This window comes from Erythranthe guttata, chromosome 14 (genome assembly GCF_056151865.1).
Source record: "Erythranthe guttata isolate IM_541 chromosome 14, IM_541, whole genome shotgun sequence".
In the NCBI taxonomy this organism is placed as follows: domain Eukaryota; kingdom Viridiplantae; phylum Streptophyta; class Magnoliopsida; order Lamiales; family Phrymaceae; genus Erythranthe; species Erythranthe guttata.
Window position 1 is genome coordinate 18,283,660 of NC_142546.1, and position 18,331 is coordinate 18,301,990.

The window sequence follows — 18,331 nt, forward strand, 5'->3', positions numbered from 1 at the left end:
TTACATGTTTATAAGTTATATTTCTCTTGGTTTTGTTGAAATATTAATATACTTTCTAGAATATGCACATGCATGTATAATATATGATAGAATAATGAATAGTCAAATACATGAATACTTAGATATATGTATATCTAGTATTCATATGAATATATTTAATACGATGCATGTACTACATATGCCTAGATTAGTATAAATAGGTCTTGAGTTTGTACTTGTAATTAAATATGCATTAGCAAGAGTAAAATATGAACTAGGAGATACGTGCTCCTCGATTATTTCCTTGTTAATCTTGTTCATATACTTCCGCAAAAAATCTAAGAGGTTTCAAATATTGTTTCTAAATTATAATTAACTAATTATTATTTATTTTATCATAACTTATCAAAAATAATTAACAAGTGAATATTTCATCCAATCATAAAGAGATTCCGAAAATGTATGCCTATATAAACTAATTTATCCACTATTAATTGAAACTATACCATAAAACATAGCGTACTGAAATTCTTATCAACTGAACCATAAAAAAAAAAAAAAAAAAAAAAAAAACTCAAAACAACAAAAGCATATGCATATCAATAATTTCAGCACTTGACTTCTTTCAATCCATAGGCTAAGTAGAGAAAAGTAGGATCAGTAGCAGATTCTTTGTAGTAAGCAAACACCACTGTTCCTTCATCATCCATGCTCTCCCCAACAAAGCTGTCGATCGTTACGAACCCAATAATTAAATAAATGAAATATAATACAAAAAAAGAAATTAATTATAATGAGAATAATAAAAAGAATTATTACAATTGAAGGTCCTTGATCTTAGAAAGAAGGTACTTGGTAGCCCCTTCGATCCGTTTCTTGAACAAATCTTGTTTCTCCGATTCCAACTTCGGGACCAAGTTCTTTATGTACTTTTTTATGTATGCCACAAACTGCTTCTTGTCAAAACCCGGTTGCTCCTGAAAATATAAATTTTAATATAAGTTAATAACAAATAATTAACACAATTTATAAAGCATGCATGCATGCATGTTATTTTTTTTGAAGTAAGGTACTAACCTGAAGCCTAAAAGTGTCAACTATATCAACAACTTTGACAGATTGATCATCGACACCTTCATCTTCTTCTCCCCCTTCCGCCGAAGGATTCGCCCCAATATCTACATTAACCGCTCCTTGAACAACCCACTATTTATATATAATTTCCAAACAATAAAATATATTCTTATTATCAATTATAATTTTCAAGAAAAACAAAATCTACTAAATTCCATAGAGAGAATACATTAAAGGGATATATAATTACCTTCCCTTCAACTTCCCAAAGCATCCCGTTTTCGATTTCAGTATAGGGGAACGAGTCGGAGAGAAGCTCATCTCCTGATAATTCACCAATTAATTATTATATACATAATAACTTATAGTTACACACATAATTACTCATTACAAAAAGTTTGGAAAAAAAAAAAAGTTAACCCTTGTGTAAACATTGAATCATGATTAATAACAAATTCTTCAAAGAAAAAAAGAAAAAAAAACAAGAAACTGTTGAAATAAGGGAAGTAATTAAGTACCAGAAAGAAGATCCTGATAAACCAACATAATTGCAGAAAAAGTATCCAAAGAAAAAAAAAGGGATTTGCTGTGTATATTTAGCGAGGCAGAAAACAGAGAAAATTGCTGGCGTACTATGAAAAGTACTGTTCTTTGGAAGAGGACGGATATATATAAGAAGAGTAGTTGCAATTCGACTACTATTAGGATCTAAATAATATTTAATTATTTAATTTTAGGGGTTGAGTTTAGTTATAATTAATTAGAATAGTTAGGGTTATGCTAGGTTATTATAGGCATGTGTGTCTTAGTTTGTTTTTATAATAAGTTAATTTCCTAGTTTTCATAGTTAATTGAGTAGCAAGTCAATGGCCTTGTGCAACGACAAATAAGCTTAGTATCTGATTTGGTTAGGAGAATTAGAATTATATTAGGTAATACTAATCAATGTTTTCATAATCGGACCGGCTATAGAACCGGACGACCATTTGGGTCATGGGTTTATATGGTCGAACTGGTTCAACCGGGTTTTTGATATTTTCTTTTTAATATACCATTATTTTATTAATTATTCTTTATATTTTTAATCTCACACTTATTGTTTTCACTTTTATCTACGTCACCTCACTCGTTACTATATTTTATTGTTTATACTTTTTATTTTTATTTTTTATTCTTCAAATCCGCCGGTCGGCCACCCCTATTCGATCACCCTAAATCATATCCGACAATCTTTCGACCACTCATAACTAGATCCGGCCACCCACTACTAAGTCTGTGAAGGTTCGTTCAAATCTAGCCACAAATAATCAACTCAGCGTTGATTCGAGACGTTTTGGCCGAAAACCGGGTTCCTTAACTGACACGTCGGTTCTCGGATTTTACCCGGTCGAACCAAATTTTGGTCATTTGACTCGGTTTTTTATTTTTTGGGTTTTAGATTTTAGACCGGACAGCTTTATTACCGGATCACGGTCGAACCGGTCCGAGCGGCCGGTTCGGTCCGGTTCTAACAACATTGATACTACTTACTAATTTGGTCGTTTGGTGTTATTTAAGGGCTCAAACCCTATGTTATTTATTATTCTGGTTAATACTGGGGAGTCCCTCGATCACTTTGAACTTAATTAGACGTGAGGCACAACTTCAAATAGAATATTTTTAATAAATCCTTATTTGAAAACAAAATTTAATAACACACATTATTTGATTTTTTTTATTAACACGAAATACTCTTATAATAATTGTTACAAAACCACGATGCTCTCTCATCTCCCATTTCTTTGTTTTTCTCTGTATTTTTTTTCAGTTGCCTCCACCTCTTACGCTCTTTCTCTTTCTCTCTCTAACTCTCCCTATTTTTCTCGTGCCGCCCCAACCCCCTATTCTCTCTTTAGCACATCTTAGAGTCCATTTGACTAATCTTATATAAAACATCTTATAAGTTCATATAACTGATAATATGTTGTAGAAGCTAATAAGCTGTTAGATCTTATTTTAAAAATTATTTTTTATGGTATTTAGATATGTAACTTATAAGTTACTTTTAGATTTTATAAGTTGTTCACATGTTGGAAATATTATTGTCAAACTTATTTTACTCTAATATTTTTTCAAAAAATATTATTATAATATTTATACATTATTTAGTTTCAAATAAATAATTTAAAATTATATATTAAATAAATTAAAAATATTTTTTTATGTTGATATGATATTGAACTATTTTTTGTAAAATAAAATTGAGTGTAATAAAATATTTTAAAGAAACAAATTAATGAAAGTGTCAAAACTTTTCCCTCTTAATATATTAATATAAGAAAAAATTCTTATTTAAAGTAACCACGCCAACCATGTGACGGGACCCGATATCAATTCTTCGGATTTCAAATCCTGGACCGTCCAAAGAAGGATTCAATGGGGTGGAACCTCGACCTATTGCTTATAAAGAGGCAAGAACCTTGGTATGCAAATGCGCCACAATCAATCGCGGAAGATTGATTGATAAGTCAGGGACGAACGCCACGGAGATCGACTCCGATAAGTTCATTTAGTAATAATGGTTCTTGAAGAACCGAAGAGACAAACTCTTATTCAAAATGATTCCAATACATTGTTGTGTCTTTTTATTCATGCAAATTTATCTCTTTATATAGGGTTCAATGATATCTAATCTATGGAAAGAAACTAATAATAAGGAATTATTATCAATTTAATCAAATCAGCCACAAATCAGCCAATCTAATTAACATTTATTGAACTAAATTAAGAAAGCTTTTTAAATCATGGTCTTGATCTTGCAAGGCTGAAATGCACTAATAAAGATCCTTCCAAACACCTAAAAACGTGTGCACGTTTTATTGTGTAAATCCTGGACATTCCAAAGCCTCAAAATATGTGATTGCATCAATTAGAACATTCCAAGATTGATATCTTTGTGGTTAAAGCCTCTCAAATCTGATCTGCACCAATTTAAAATATGAATGAAAAACCTTTGAAATTGTTGATTGTTTGATGTGATTGGGATCACATCAAACCACCTCTACGTGCTGGCTCACCACTATCATGATCATCATCCACCATCTCCTCGTCATCATCGTCGGCATCATTAGCCACTATCTCATCGTCATCATCGTACGCATACGGCAACGGAGCACGAACACGACTGACTTGAAGATCATCGACAATAGGTACACAAGGCCCCGCTCCGACTGCAATAGCTTCTTCCCTCGGTCTCTTCACTTCTTCTATAGCCCTCGCTTCTTCTCTTGCCGTCACTTTCCTTCTACGATCGGATGCAAGGACTCCCCGATCTAATACGATCCGGATCATCCGGATTGTTCGACTTTCCACCCATAGCTCTCATCAAACTCTTACCTTTTTCCTGCAACTTGACTCATTAAACTTTTCCCTCTACCTCCGGTCATCTATAATATTAAAATAGTATTTAAAAAAAAATGAAAAAAAAAATTGAAAATAAAAATAAAAAATGAAAGTGCTCGTGTGAAAACATGCGAGCAGATCTATTATGTTCGTGTGCAGGCACACGAGCACAGTGCACCTGCTACCGTGTTTTCACACGAGCACCAAATATTCAGATAAAAAAAACTAATTGAAAGAATAAGAGCTCGTGTGTTTGTAGGCGAGCTCAGTGAAACGAGCTCGCGTGGTTTTACGCGAACACAATCCCCCTTGTTCGCCTACGAACACGAGCTCTAATGTTTTTATTTTTTTAATCAATACTACGCATTTATTCAATTTAAAAAAAAAATAATAACTCGCGTGGTTGTACACGAATAACTCTATTGCGCTAGCGTAGAATCACACGAGAACTGTGAGATGCGTTATTTAAAAAAAAATCAAAATCGTAATTTTCGTAACGAAACAATAAAGAAAATGTAGAAATTACCTCCGAACTGTTGTCGTCTCGGTCGGGATCTGAGAAAGAACTCCAAAAGCTTGAGAGAGTTTGTGAATGTTTTTTACCTTTTGCTTTTTGAAGAATGGTAAAAAAAAAAGTGCCTGCAAGTTTAAAAAGTGCCTGCACAATCATTTCAGAATTATAAACAGTAGCATAGCATGCCAGTTCTTTGTTCACGCCTTTCGTTGGAGAGAAAAATTATATTTTTCTGCTTTTTTTTTATTGTTGCTCCCTCTACGGCATTTTTTAGAAGAAAATCAAGTTCAAACTTTATTTCTTTCAAGAGAAAAGAAGATCGGTTCTTCGGGAGAAGAGCTTAGAAGATCTCGGGAGAAGGTCGATCCGCCGACTGAAGGTTTCAGCGTTCAAGGAAGTTCAACAGTGAAAATAGTATTTCTTTAACTTAAATGAAATAAAAATAACATAATATATACAAATAAAGCCGAAAATTCGGACGAATGAAGACCAAAATACGAAGATTCGATAAGTAAAAGTCGTACAAAACAAACAGAGCAAACCACCTCTACGTGCTGGCTCACCACTATCATGATCATCATCCACCATCTCCTCGTCATCATCGTCGGCATCATTAGCCACTATCTCATCGTCATCATCGTACGCATACGGCAACGAAGCACGAACACGACTGACTTGAAGATCATCGACAATAGGTACACAAGGCCCCGCTCCGACTGCAATAGCTTCTTCCCTCGGTCTCTTCACTTCTTCTATAGCCCTCGCTTCTTCTCTTGCCGTCACTTTCCTTCTACGATCGGATGCAAGGACTCCCCGATCTAATACGATCCGGATCATCCGGATTGTTCGACTTTCCACCCATAGCTCTCATCAAACTCTTACCTTTTTCCTGCAACTTGACTCATTAAACTTTTCCCTCTACCTCCGGTCATCTATAATATTAAAATAGTATTTAAAAAAAAATGAAAAAAAAAATTGAAAATAAAAATAAAAAATGAAAGTGCTCGTGTGAAAACATGCGAGCAGATCTATTATGTTCGTGTGCAGGCACACGAGCACAGTGCACCTGCTACCGTGTTTTCACACGAGCACCAAATATTCAGATAAAAAAAACTAATTGAAAGAATAAGAGCTCGTGTGTTTGTAGGCGAGCTCAGTGAAACGAGCTCGCGTGGTTTTACGCGAACACAATCCCCCTTGTTCGCCTACGAACACGAGCTCTAATGTTTTTATTTTTTTAATCAATACTACGCATTTATTCAATTTAAAAAAAAAATAATAACTCGCGTGGTTGTACACGAATAACTCTATTGCGCTAGCGTAGAATCACACGAGAACTGTGAGATGCGTTATTTAAAAAAAAATCAAAATCGTAATTTTCGTAACGAAACAATAAAGAAAATGTAGAAATTACCTCCGAACTGTTGTCGTCTCGGTCGGGATCTGAGAAAGAACTCCAAAAGCTTGAGAGAGTTTGTGAATGTTTTTTACCTTTTGCTTTTTGAAGAATGGTAAAAAAAAAAGTGCCTGCAAGTTTAAAAAGTGCCTGCACAATCATTTCAGAATTATAAACAGTAGCATAGCATGCCAGTTCTTTGTTCACGCCTTTCGTTGGAGAGAAAAATTATATTTTTCTGCTTTTTTTTTATTGTTGCTCCATCTACGGCATTTTTTAGAAGAAAATCAAGTTCAAACTTTATTTCTTTCAAGAGAAAAGAAGATCGGTTCTTCGGGAGAAGAGCTTAGAAGATCTCGGGAGAAGGTCGATCCGCCGACTGAAGGTTTCAGCGTTCAAGGAAGTTCAACAGTGAAAATAGTATTTCTTTAACTTAAATGAAATAAAAATAACATAATATATACAAATAAAGCCGAAAATTCGGACGAATGAAGACCAAAATACGAAGATTCGATAAGTAAAAGTCGTACAAAACAAACAGAGCAAACCACCTCTACGTGCTGGCTCACCACTATCATGATCATCATCCACCATCTCCTCGTCATCATCGTCGGCATCATTAGCCACTATCTCATCGTCATCATCGTACGCATACGGCAACGAAGCACGAACACGACTGACTTGAAGATCATCGACAATAGGTACACAAGGCCCCGCTCCGACTGCAATAGCTTCTTCCCTCGGTCTCTTCACTTCTTCTATAGCCCTCGCTTCTTCTCTTGCCGTCACTTTCCTTCTACGATCGGATGCAAGGACTCCCCGATCTAATACGATCCGGATCATCCGGATTGTTCGACTTTCCACCCATAGCTCTCATCAAACTCTTACCTTTTTCCTGCAACTTGACTCATTAAACTTTTCCCTCTACCTCCGGTCATCTATAATATTAAAATAGTATTTAAAAAAAATGAAAAAAAAAATTGAAAATAAAAATAAAAAATGAAAGTGCTCGTGTGAAAACATGCGAGCAGATCTATTATGTTCGTGTGCAGGCACACGAGCACAGTGCACCTGCTACCGTGTTTTCACACGAGCACCAAATATTCAGATAAAAAAAACTAATTGAAAGAATAAGAGCTCGTGTGTTTGTAGGCGAGCTCAGTGAAACGAGCTCGCGTGGTTTTACGCGAACACAATCCCCCTTGTTCGCCTACGAACACGAGCTCTAATGTTTTTATTTTTTTAATCAATACTACGCATTTATTCAATTTAAAAAAAAAATAATAACTCGCGTGGTTGTACACGAATAACTCTATTGCGCTAGCGTAGAATCACACGAGAACTGTGAGATGCGTTATTTAAAAAAAAATCATAATCGTAATTTTCGTAACGAAACAATAAAGAAAATGTAGAAATTACCTCCGAACTGTTGTCGTCTCGGTCGGGATCTGAGAAAGAACTCCAAAAGCTTGAGAGAGTTTGTGAATGTTTTTTACCTTTTGCTTTTTGAAGAATGGTAAAAAAAAAAAAGTGCCTGCAAGTTTAAAAAGTGCCTGCACAATCATTTCAGAATTATAAACAGTAGCATAGCATGCCAGTTCTTTGTTCACGCCTTTCGTTGGAGAGAAAAATTATATTTTTCTGGTTTTTTTTTATTGTTGCTCCCTCTACGGCATTTTTTAGAAGAAAATCAAGTTCAAACTTTATTTCTTTCAAGAGAAAAGAAGATCGGTTCTTCGGGAGAAGAGCTTAGAAGATCTCGGGAGAAGGTCGATCCGCCGACTGAAGGTTTCAGCGTTCAAGGAAGTTCAACAGTGAAAATAGTATTTCTTTAACTTAAATGAAATAAAAATAACATAATATATACAAATAAAGCCGAAAATTCGGACGAATGAAGACCAAAATACGAAGATTCGATAAGTAAAAGTCGTACAAAACAAACAGAGCAAACCACCTCTACGTGCTGGCTCACCACTATCATGATCATCATCCACCATCTCCTCGTCATCATCGTCGGCATCATTAGCCACTATCTCATCGTCATCATCGTACGCATACGGCAACGAAGCACGAACACGACTGACTTGAAGATCATCGACAATAGGTACACAAGGCCCCGCTCCGACTGCAATAGCTTCTTCCCTCGGTCTCTTCACTTCTTCTATAGCCCTCGCTTCTTCTCTTGCCGTCACTTTCCTTCTACGATCGGATGCAAGGACTCCCCGATCTAATACGATCCGGATCATCCGGATTGTTCGACTTTCCACCCATAGCTCTCATCAAACTCTTACCTTTTTCCTGCAACTTGACTCATTAAACTTTTCCCTCTACCTCCGGTCATCTATAATATTAAAATAGTATTTAAAAAAAAATGAAAAAAAAAATGAAAAAAAAAATTGAAAATAAAAATAAAAAATGAAAGTGCTCGTGTGAAAACATGCGAGCAGATCTATTATGTTCGTGTGCAGGCACACGAGCACAGTGCACCTGCTACCGTGTTTTCACACGAGCACCAAATATTCAGATAAAAAAAACTAATTGAAAGAATAAGAGCTCGTGTGTTTGTAGGCGAGCTCAGTGAAACGAGCTCGCGTGGTTTTACGCGAACACAATCCCCCTTGTTCGCCTACGAACACGAGCTCTAATGTTTTTATTTTTTTAATCAATACTACGCATTTATTCAATTTAAAAAAAAAATAATAACTCGCGTGGTTGTACACGAATAACTCTATTGCGCTAGCGTAGAATCACACGAGAACTGTGAGATGCGTTATTTAAAAAAAAATCAAAATCGTAATTTTCGTAACGAAACAATAAAGAAAATGTAGAAATTACCTCCGAACTGTTGTCGTCTCGGTCGGGATCTGAGAAAGAACTCCAAAAGCTTGAGAGAGTTTGTGAATGTTTTTTACCTTTTGCTTTTTGAAGAATGGTAAAAAAAAAAGTGCCTGCAAGTTTAAAAAGTGCCTGCACAATCATTTCAGAATTATAAACAGTAGCATAGCATGCCAGTTCTTTGTTCACGCCTTTCGTTGGAGAGAAAAATTATATTTTTCTGCTTTTTTTTTATTGTTGCTCCCTCTACGGCATTTTTTAGAAGAAAATCAAGTTCAAACTTTATTTCTTTCAAGAGAAAAGAAGATCGGTTCTTCGGGAGAAGAGCTTAGAAGATCTCGGGAGAAGGTCGATCCGCCGACTGAAGGTTTCAGCGTTCAAGGAAGTTCAACAGTGCGGCCTCTTATATGTTTTATAATTGTGTGAACGTTCTGAGTAATATAATATGTTCGTGTATGCTTAGAGAAAACATTTTTCTCTAATCACCCACTATCAACTCTGGCCAGAGATTTCATGGATTATAAACTGATAGGAGCCTGAGGACATCCAATGACTTATCTCTGCGTGAATCCCCTACTACAATGCACAAACTTCACACTAGATTTTGGAACGCATGAACATTGGCCCTTGGAGCGGTCTTCGATGAATAGTGTACAATATCGCGTTTTGTAGAATAGTGAATTCCAGATATCGATCCAGAGGGAATTAAGTTCCTAAATTTACCAAGTACTGTAGTTTGACTATCCTAAAATTTATCTAGGCAATCGAAATAATGGGAGATGAAATGAAGCTAAAAAGAAACAATGCTAAAAACAACAGTCCGCTAGGACGAGCGAGGAATTCCGACATGTGATGGCTTCTATGGTAAAATCCACCAATGTACTATCAATAAAGATCTACAAATCCGAATCTAATATCAATTCTATATTCGCTAACCCAGATACTAAAATACCCTAACCTCCGTCTCTAGTGTAGTTAGTGTCTACACACAGGTCCGACGTCTCCGTTCAGAACCTGATATCAAGAGAGCGTTTAGATCACGTCTCTGTTTCCACAACCCGAGCTATGTTTTCCTAAAATCAAATGAGAAATCCTCTCTCGAGTTCATTCACATTTACAATAATTTCAAATGTTGGCCAAACAATTGAAAACATTTAATACGGAAAAATATAAACATAACCAAAGAACGACCAATAAATCACAGATCTGGAAATCAAAAAATAAATATATATACAAATAAATACTATTTTCACTGTTGAACTTCCTTGAACGCTGCTACATATATATATATATAAATAAATACTATTTTCACTGTTCACATTTTATATATATATATGAAGAACATGAGAAATCATAAACTAAATGTAAAGAAAAAGCTTATGAAAAACCCGAGTAGAAACCCTCGTCAAAGCTTTCCGGGAAAAACAAGCAAAAACCGAAGAAAAGTCAAATAAAAATCGAAAAAGAAGTCACGAAGTTGTTACAACTGAAAAGGATCTTCTATTTATAGTAAGAAAACAAATAAAAATATATTGTCTCGATTTCTGTGCCCAGATCACGATCTGGGCTTCTTGGATCGCGGTCTAGCAGCCTCGAAAACTGCGCACCGCCTTTCCAGATTGCGAAACGGGAATGCGGGATCGCGATCTGGGTTACGATAAAAAAATTATGTAATTTATCGATCTGGGATTCTTGGATAGCGATCTGGGTCCGTGAATGTTTTCCAACATTCTGTAGTTTGGCCCCAGATCGCGATCAGGGAGTGTCGGATCGCGATCTGGCTTCTGCATCAAATTCAAATACAATTTTGACCCTCTTTATCTCCGAATTTGACAATTATGCATTTCACAAAAGTTGTAGCCCTCGCAGTTGGCTTTCTAAACCTACTTGAATAAAATAAATCGAAGGTCCAATGAGAGAGTCCTGCTTGAAATACCAAACAGTGCGACAACCCGTGAGAATGCATTTTTGCACGTGTTTGGTTTGATTCTCGGCTTCACATCGAAAATCGTTTCGAATCAGTAAAAATAGTATTTCTTTAACTTAAATGAAATATAAATAACATAATATATACAAATAAAGCCGAAAATTCGGACGAATGAAGACCAAAATACGAAGATTCGATAAGTAAAAGTCGTACAAAACAAACAGTTATTAGACTCAGGGACAAGTCGCGATACAGCTGGACCTCTAGTGAAGTCACGGTGGTGTTTGAGTCTTAATGATTAATGGTGTACACCTGTAGTATATAAACCTCTATTCGATAAATGGGAACCACTTAGAGATTTATAGAGTGATGTAGTTCAGTGAACTCATATGAGCACCCAGTCAAGTATGCCGATGTCACAACACCGATAACTGATGAGACGCAATACACATACACAAAGTGCTAATCTCGAAATGAAAAGATCGGTATCCTCATTATTGGCGTAACCCATTTGATACAAACCTCGCCAACAATGTGACGAGACCCAATATCAATACATTGGATATCAAAATTCCGGACCGTTCGAAAGAAAGAATCAAAAGGGTGTATGCGAAGACGCCACAATCGATTGCGAAAGTTCGATTGATAAGTCGGGGTGAACAAACGGAATCCACCGATATGTTCGAACAATTCTTAAAGAAACAAACGAGAATATTCTCAATTAAATCATCAAAATTCGTCTTTTAAAATAAGCCAAATTGGCAACCTATTTATAAGATCTAAAAAAACTCATTTTTCACAAGGAAAAGGACTCCTACATAAACTATAATAACGAAGCCTATAAATAAGAAAATCCTAATCATAAAGAACTCTAAAATAATAAAAATATATTAAATCTTAAAATAAAAACGGAATAAATTAATTAACTCGATCACCCTTCTAAACTCGCGTAGACATTTGGCTGTGTATGTGCATGCACTTCAAGCTCAATTAGGACATTGTTACATTTGGAATCTCTATCCACACAAAACATGAAATTTGGAGAACTTCAAGTTGGCTTTACATAGCAATTGAAATCACCTTAATTGAACGTGATTTGAGAGAGTAATAAGCCGAATGCTAAACTTTGCCAGAATCACACAGGACTCTCGGGATGCACGAAATTCGACTAGGTCAATGAATTTCCTTTTCCTATTCTTCCAATTCCAAACCATAGAAATCTCAGTTATTTGATTCATGCCTTTCTTCTCCAAGGACAACTCGAATAGCCTCTTTAAACTCGTACGCTTGCGCTTCTTCAAATTCTTCATCTTTGAGCTTGCTAGGATCGTATCATACTCCCCCTCTTTAAAAGGATTCGTCCTCGACTTCGGACAAATATCACAAAGAGTATAAACACAATCGATATCATGATAGATCTCTCTCATTGGCAGCAAACTTATACATCTCTCCACCACCTCGCAGAACACACCATCTTCATCGGCTTGCATTGAAAGAATTTGCAATCCAGTTAGCTCGGCACCAGCTTCGATATGGCTGGATCATATCATTCACCACCTCTTCGAAAGGATTCGCCCTCGAATCCGAACCTTCAATTTCTTCTTCAAGTGGTGGGGCAGTTTTGCACTTTTCGTCCTCCTCGGGCTGCAACTCAACATTCTCACTTACTTCTTTCTCAACTAGCGCATCAATAACTCCCAAATTTGTTTGAGTGTTCTCTTTCTCAAAAGCTTGACGAGCATCTTCTTTTTCAAGGGGCAATAAAGAATCACTCTTTCTCTTCAATTCCTCGTAGTCTCCTTTGCTTCGTGGAATTTCCTCTGCTTTGGGATTTTGCAAGGGTTCTCTCGTTTGGCTCGTTGAAGATCTCCTATGTGATTTCCAACTCGATGAACTCCTTTATTCTAACTTAATAACTTGCCTCAAGCTCTGCATCTTCAATTCCTTATAATAATGGGGATGAACGAACCTCTTTCTCATGATTGCCTTCATGGACTCCCAATCTTCAAGTGGTGGTTCGTCACAACGACGCCTAGATAAGATAAATTGGTCCCACAAACTAATTGCATAGTCAATGAACGCTTCGACGACAAGCTTCACTTTCTTCTTTTCGGAATAGTAATCACAATCGAATACGTGCTCAACCTTTCTTTCCCATTGAATGTACGCCTCCGATCACTCTTACCTTGAAAGGATGGTATAGTCAACTTCATTGAGCTAAGGTTTCGAACCACGCCATCTCTTTCTCGATCAAAGTATCCTCGACTCGATCTATCCAACCCAGACCCTCGTCCCATACTCTCCCTTCTTGATGTGCAGGGGATCACACCAAAACTTTTATCAACATAAACCTCTTCATCACGGTGACGTATAACAGGTTGATGAACATCACGTCGTACGTATGGCCCTCGAACATGTTGATCTTTGTGTGGTTCATATATTTGGGCTTCAAGTCATTCCAATCGATCATGGATTCCCTCAAGTGCTTTAAATAAGGGTGGGAAGCGTTTCTCCATTGCCGGCATCCTACGCTGCTCAACTCTTTCTCCTATATATATATATATATATATATATATATATATATATATATATATATATATATATATATATTTAAGGACTCTAGACAAAACCTAACTTAGACTTTAAGAAGCTCAAAACAAATAACAAAATTTTTTATTTTTATTTTTTATTTTTTTTATTGGTTTATGGAATCTAAATAAACAAAACAAAAGACTAGAAGACTCAACAACAATAAACACTAATCAAAAAGTAAAACGAAGACACCAAAAAATACTGACTCAACAAAAAGATAAAGGATAGGCGAAACATTCTTAGAAAGATGGCTCTGATACCAAATGATACAAACCTCGCCAACAATGTGACGAGACCCGATATCAATACTTCGGATATCAAAATCCCGGACCGTCCTAAAGAAGGAATCAAAAGGGTGTATGCGAATACGCCACAATCGATTGCGAAAGTTCGATTGATAAGTCGGGGTGAACAAACGGAATCCACCGATATGTTCGAACAATTATTATAGAACCAAACGAGAATATTCTCAATTAAATCATCAAAATTCGTCCCCTAAAATAAGCCAAATTGGCAACCTATTTATAAGATCTAAAAATACTCATTTTTTCACATGGAAAATGACTCTTACCTAAACTATAATAACGAAGCCTATAAATAAGAAAATCATTATCATAAAGAACTCTAAAATAATAAAAAATATATTAAATCTTAAAATAAAAACGGAATAAATTAATTAAATAACTTGGTCTTCAAGTCGACTTCTCGATCACCCTTCTAAACTCGCGTAGACATTTGGCTGTGCATGTGCATGCACTTCAAGCTCAATTAGGACATTGTTACACTTCGAATCTCTATCCACACAAAACATTAAAGTTGTAGAACTTCCAGTTGGCTTTCCATATCAATTGGAAGCACTTTAATTGAACGTGAGTTGAGAGAGTTATAAGCCGAATGATAAACTCTGCCAGAATCATACGGGACTTTTGGGATGCACGAAATTCGACTTGGTCAACAAATTTCCTTTTCCTTTTCTTCCAATTCCAAACCATAGACATCTCAAATATTCGATTCATGTCTTTCTTCTCCAAGGACAACTCGAATAGCCTCTTTAAACTCTTACGCTTGCGCTTCTTCCTATTCTTCATCTTTGAGCTTGCTAGGATCGTATCATATGATCGATCTCTCTCGTTGGCAGCAAACTTACGCATCTCTTCCACCACCTCGCAGAACACACCATCTTCGTCGGCTTGCATGAGTTTGCAATCCGGTTAGCTCGGCACTAGCTTCGATGCATGACTGGATCATATCACCATTGACAAGGAACTGGTTTACCAATTACATCACTTATATTGAATGTTCTCACAATCCTACTAGACCAATTCAAAGTAATATAGTAGCTCGTTGGGACTATATCTATGGGACTACATATATTAAATGCCAATAGGTGAGTTTCATTAATACGAAATAAATAGTTTCAGACAAGTGCAAGAAAGACCACAACCTCAAGTTGGCTTGCCGATCACCTACTGTAACACATATCTCCCAAAATGTATCCACTCCATTGCGGTTGCTACCGTACTAGAACATATGTTTGCGTACCCCGAGTCCAAATGGCTTAGCAAGCTTTATCTTGTTTTTGGATAGCCGCAATCTATTTGATTTTCAAATTTACTTATTTGTTATATATTATTCGATATATTAATGAACATTATGTATCATATAATTTTGAAATATAGTATATATTTTGTGGTGATAAAATAAAAAATAAAACGAGGTTGTTTTCTTTGAAACCGAAGTTATGGTAAATAATTTTGAACTTTTTTTTTTAAAATTGTACTATTTCACGCATATGTTTTGAAATATTTGCTTTTATAAATAGGAGAAGTCCTCATGTTATTTCTCGCCGATTTCTGAAGAAAATTGAGAGCATAAAGCTTTAGTTGTTGGAACACTTTCAACAATACCTTATTTTTCTCACTACATAATTGAGTCTATTTGGATTCAACATCATTGAATGTTGGTATGTACTCTTAGAGTTCTGTTAAGAAACATTGTTATCGATTCTAGGAATTATTGTATGAAGAAATCATCTTGTGATTTCTTCATAAAAGAGAAGATCTTGACTTCTCTTTGTGTATTCTTTGAATATTGTTTTAATAAAATTTCCGCCTGTAAATGCACATCCACAAGTTATATACTTGTGGATAATGATTTAAACTTTGTGTTGTTTTGTTTCCGCTGCATAACATTTCTTTACACAAGTTTTAGTTTATTTATTTTGTGTAAATCTCTAATTTATATTTATATATTTATTTACACGGATCAAGTGACATTGAATTCTTTCAGACTTAGTTCAAATTTGTATCAATTTCAGTTTTAATTATTGTTTTGTTAAGTGTTGCAACAATTTTTACATCACAAATAAACGAGGCACAAATTTAATGTCGTCCACATACAATTGTATCCTACATTCGAGGATTTGCACAGATGAAATTTCACTAACTCAGTTTTATGTTTACAGTAATTGGACTTATTCAATAAACAAAAAACTCCATCTTTGTATTGATGTCGTTCGTATAGACCACTCGAATTTTGTGTCTTCTACTTTGCCAGTTCATCCTCTGCTCGGTGGAACATTAGTTACCTACTCTAACATTTTGATATGTAGATCAAACATTAGTTTCATGAAATATTTATCCATCATTTAAAATAATTTTATATAATAAATCTCTTTCATTAATTATCCGATCTTTGGATATAAGAAATATGTTTCGTCCTCGAGCAGATAATGAAGAGCTTGGTACTTCTATATGATGACAATATTGTCAGCGTTGGAGTTTATGCACACACCTACGCATCGGAAGTTCAAAAAAAAATTTAACATGCATCTGTAGTCAATCTATCAAGCATAAAGGAGGGAACATGCAAAATTGTATTCTATGTTCGACAATTTAAATCTAAACAATTAGCATGCTCGCAGAAAAAATGAATCTAAGTATATAGAAACTAGAATCGCTTCTCTTACGTATTATTTATGACCATGATTTTCTGTGGCCCCACTGAATTCCTCGCGGATGCAATTCCACTGCAGTCTACAATCGCTAGAAATCAGGTTTCACCTTGTAAAGTTAATTCCACCAATATCTTTGCACTAGAAACGACAGAGCGTACTATAACGATTATAAAATTGAAGCAACAAAGAAGAGAGAAGCAACGGGATCCATTTTTCTGCTCCGGCCGACGCATGGCGTCGACGGCGGCGGCTTGAGAGATCTGATAGGGGCTACACGTTTTTTCCTGGTTGTGGAAAAATAATTCTTGTATTCTTTTATGTGTACGAGAAGTCTTATATATATTAGGTCTTCTAACCCTACGCGATGATTATATTTAAATTACTATTTTTCATAAGCCCCATATCTCTTAAATGGTAACTCCGACTTTAGGACATTAAATTGCGTAGACGACCCCTTCTCCTGCTTATAACAGTGTTCATTTCTTTTGTGAAGTAATAAAGGGATCATCTAGTATCCTTTTTAGAATTCTCTTTCTCGGGGTTCATTCCTGCAGCAACAAATAAAACACAATTTACTGATTTATTCATACACGACGTTGAGTTAAATACAACACGATATGTCTTTGTTCATATACTATGTCTCTGTTCATATAATGCGTCTTTGTTCTAAACATGTTACATATATTAAAGAACAATCATGCGATTGAAACAACTTACAAAACTATACAATGCTATGTAAATGCGTTCGTGACCGCCAAAACACACAAACACTCAAACCCTAGAAATTCAATATTGAATAGTCATATCTCTAACAACAAACTAAACCGTCGAATCACATTATTCCAATTTACAATTCCTCAAAATCGTTCATATTTGTCGAATCACAATACCCTATTTTCCAACTCCGACATTAAAAGAACAATTTTTAGTGTAATGTTTAGGATTTAAATTTAGGGTAAAACTAATTTACAACGACTATCCAATTTGTAAGAACAATAAATCGAAGCGTCTAAATATGGTATGCAAGGACTCTGAACTGCAACAGGAGTTTATCGAAATTTTTCCTCCTTCTCCTCTTTCTTCTTCCTTGATCTTCCGGTCTTTTCTCGTCGTCAATTTCTCTTGCGGGAATGCAGAACGTTGGGACTTACAGTGATTTCGAATATAAAGTTGATGTTATCCGAAAACGAACGTAGGAAAATGTTTTTTTTTTTTGAAAAGTGCTTTGGTGAAATAAACGATATTGAAAAACATTTTGAGAGAAAAAAATAAATAAATATTATTAAACATGTGCTCTGTCACAACACGTCTTTATGAGAAGTATCTTTTTTAAGTGGAAAACAAGTGTAGTTGTAACAATAATATAAAGTGAGGGACATTCAAGATATTTCATATGGGTTAGGGAGCTAATTGTATGCGAAATTTAAAAGGGGGACTACAATGTCCAAAGTATACTACCCGGGACTATCTAGTATATGAAACTAGTGCTGGGCATGGGGCACCGGCCAATCGACCCACTTTCGGCCCATTTTTCTTGATTGATAATCGATAATGAACCAACCCATATAGTTGGGCCGATAATTTTAACCGATTCATATATCAATGGGTCGGTAGGTGATATTCAGTTTACTCAAAAGTCGGTTGATTGAATAATATCACCAACTGAATTTTTTAATC

The 18,331-nt window shown here is 35.5% G+C and overlaps 1 protein-coding gene across 1 annotated transcript; it reads right to left on the reverse strand.

The window, feature by feature from the left end:
- Positions 1-391: 391 nt before the first annotated feature.
- On the reverse strand, positions 392-1,690 carry LOC105952557 (Methionine sulfoxide reductase (MSS4-like) family protein). The gene is made up of 5 exons (XM_012976121.2): positions 1,572-1,690; positions 1,304-1,377; positions 1,057-1,185; positions 799-956; positions 392-705 (listed from the first exon to the last, which is right to left on the reverse strand). Exons 1-5 carry the CDS (start codon positions 1,597-1,599, stop codon positions 588-590), a joined length of 507 nt encoding a protein of 168 aa, XP_012831575.2. The 5' UTR covers positions 1,600-1,690; the 3' UTR covers positions 392-587.
- Positions 1,691-18,331: the final 16,641 nt, after the last annotated feature.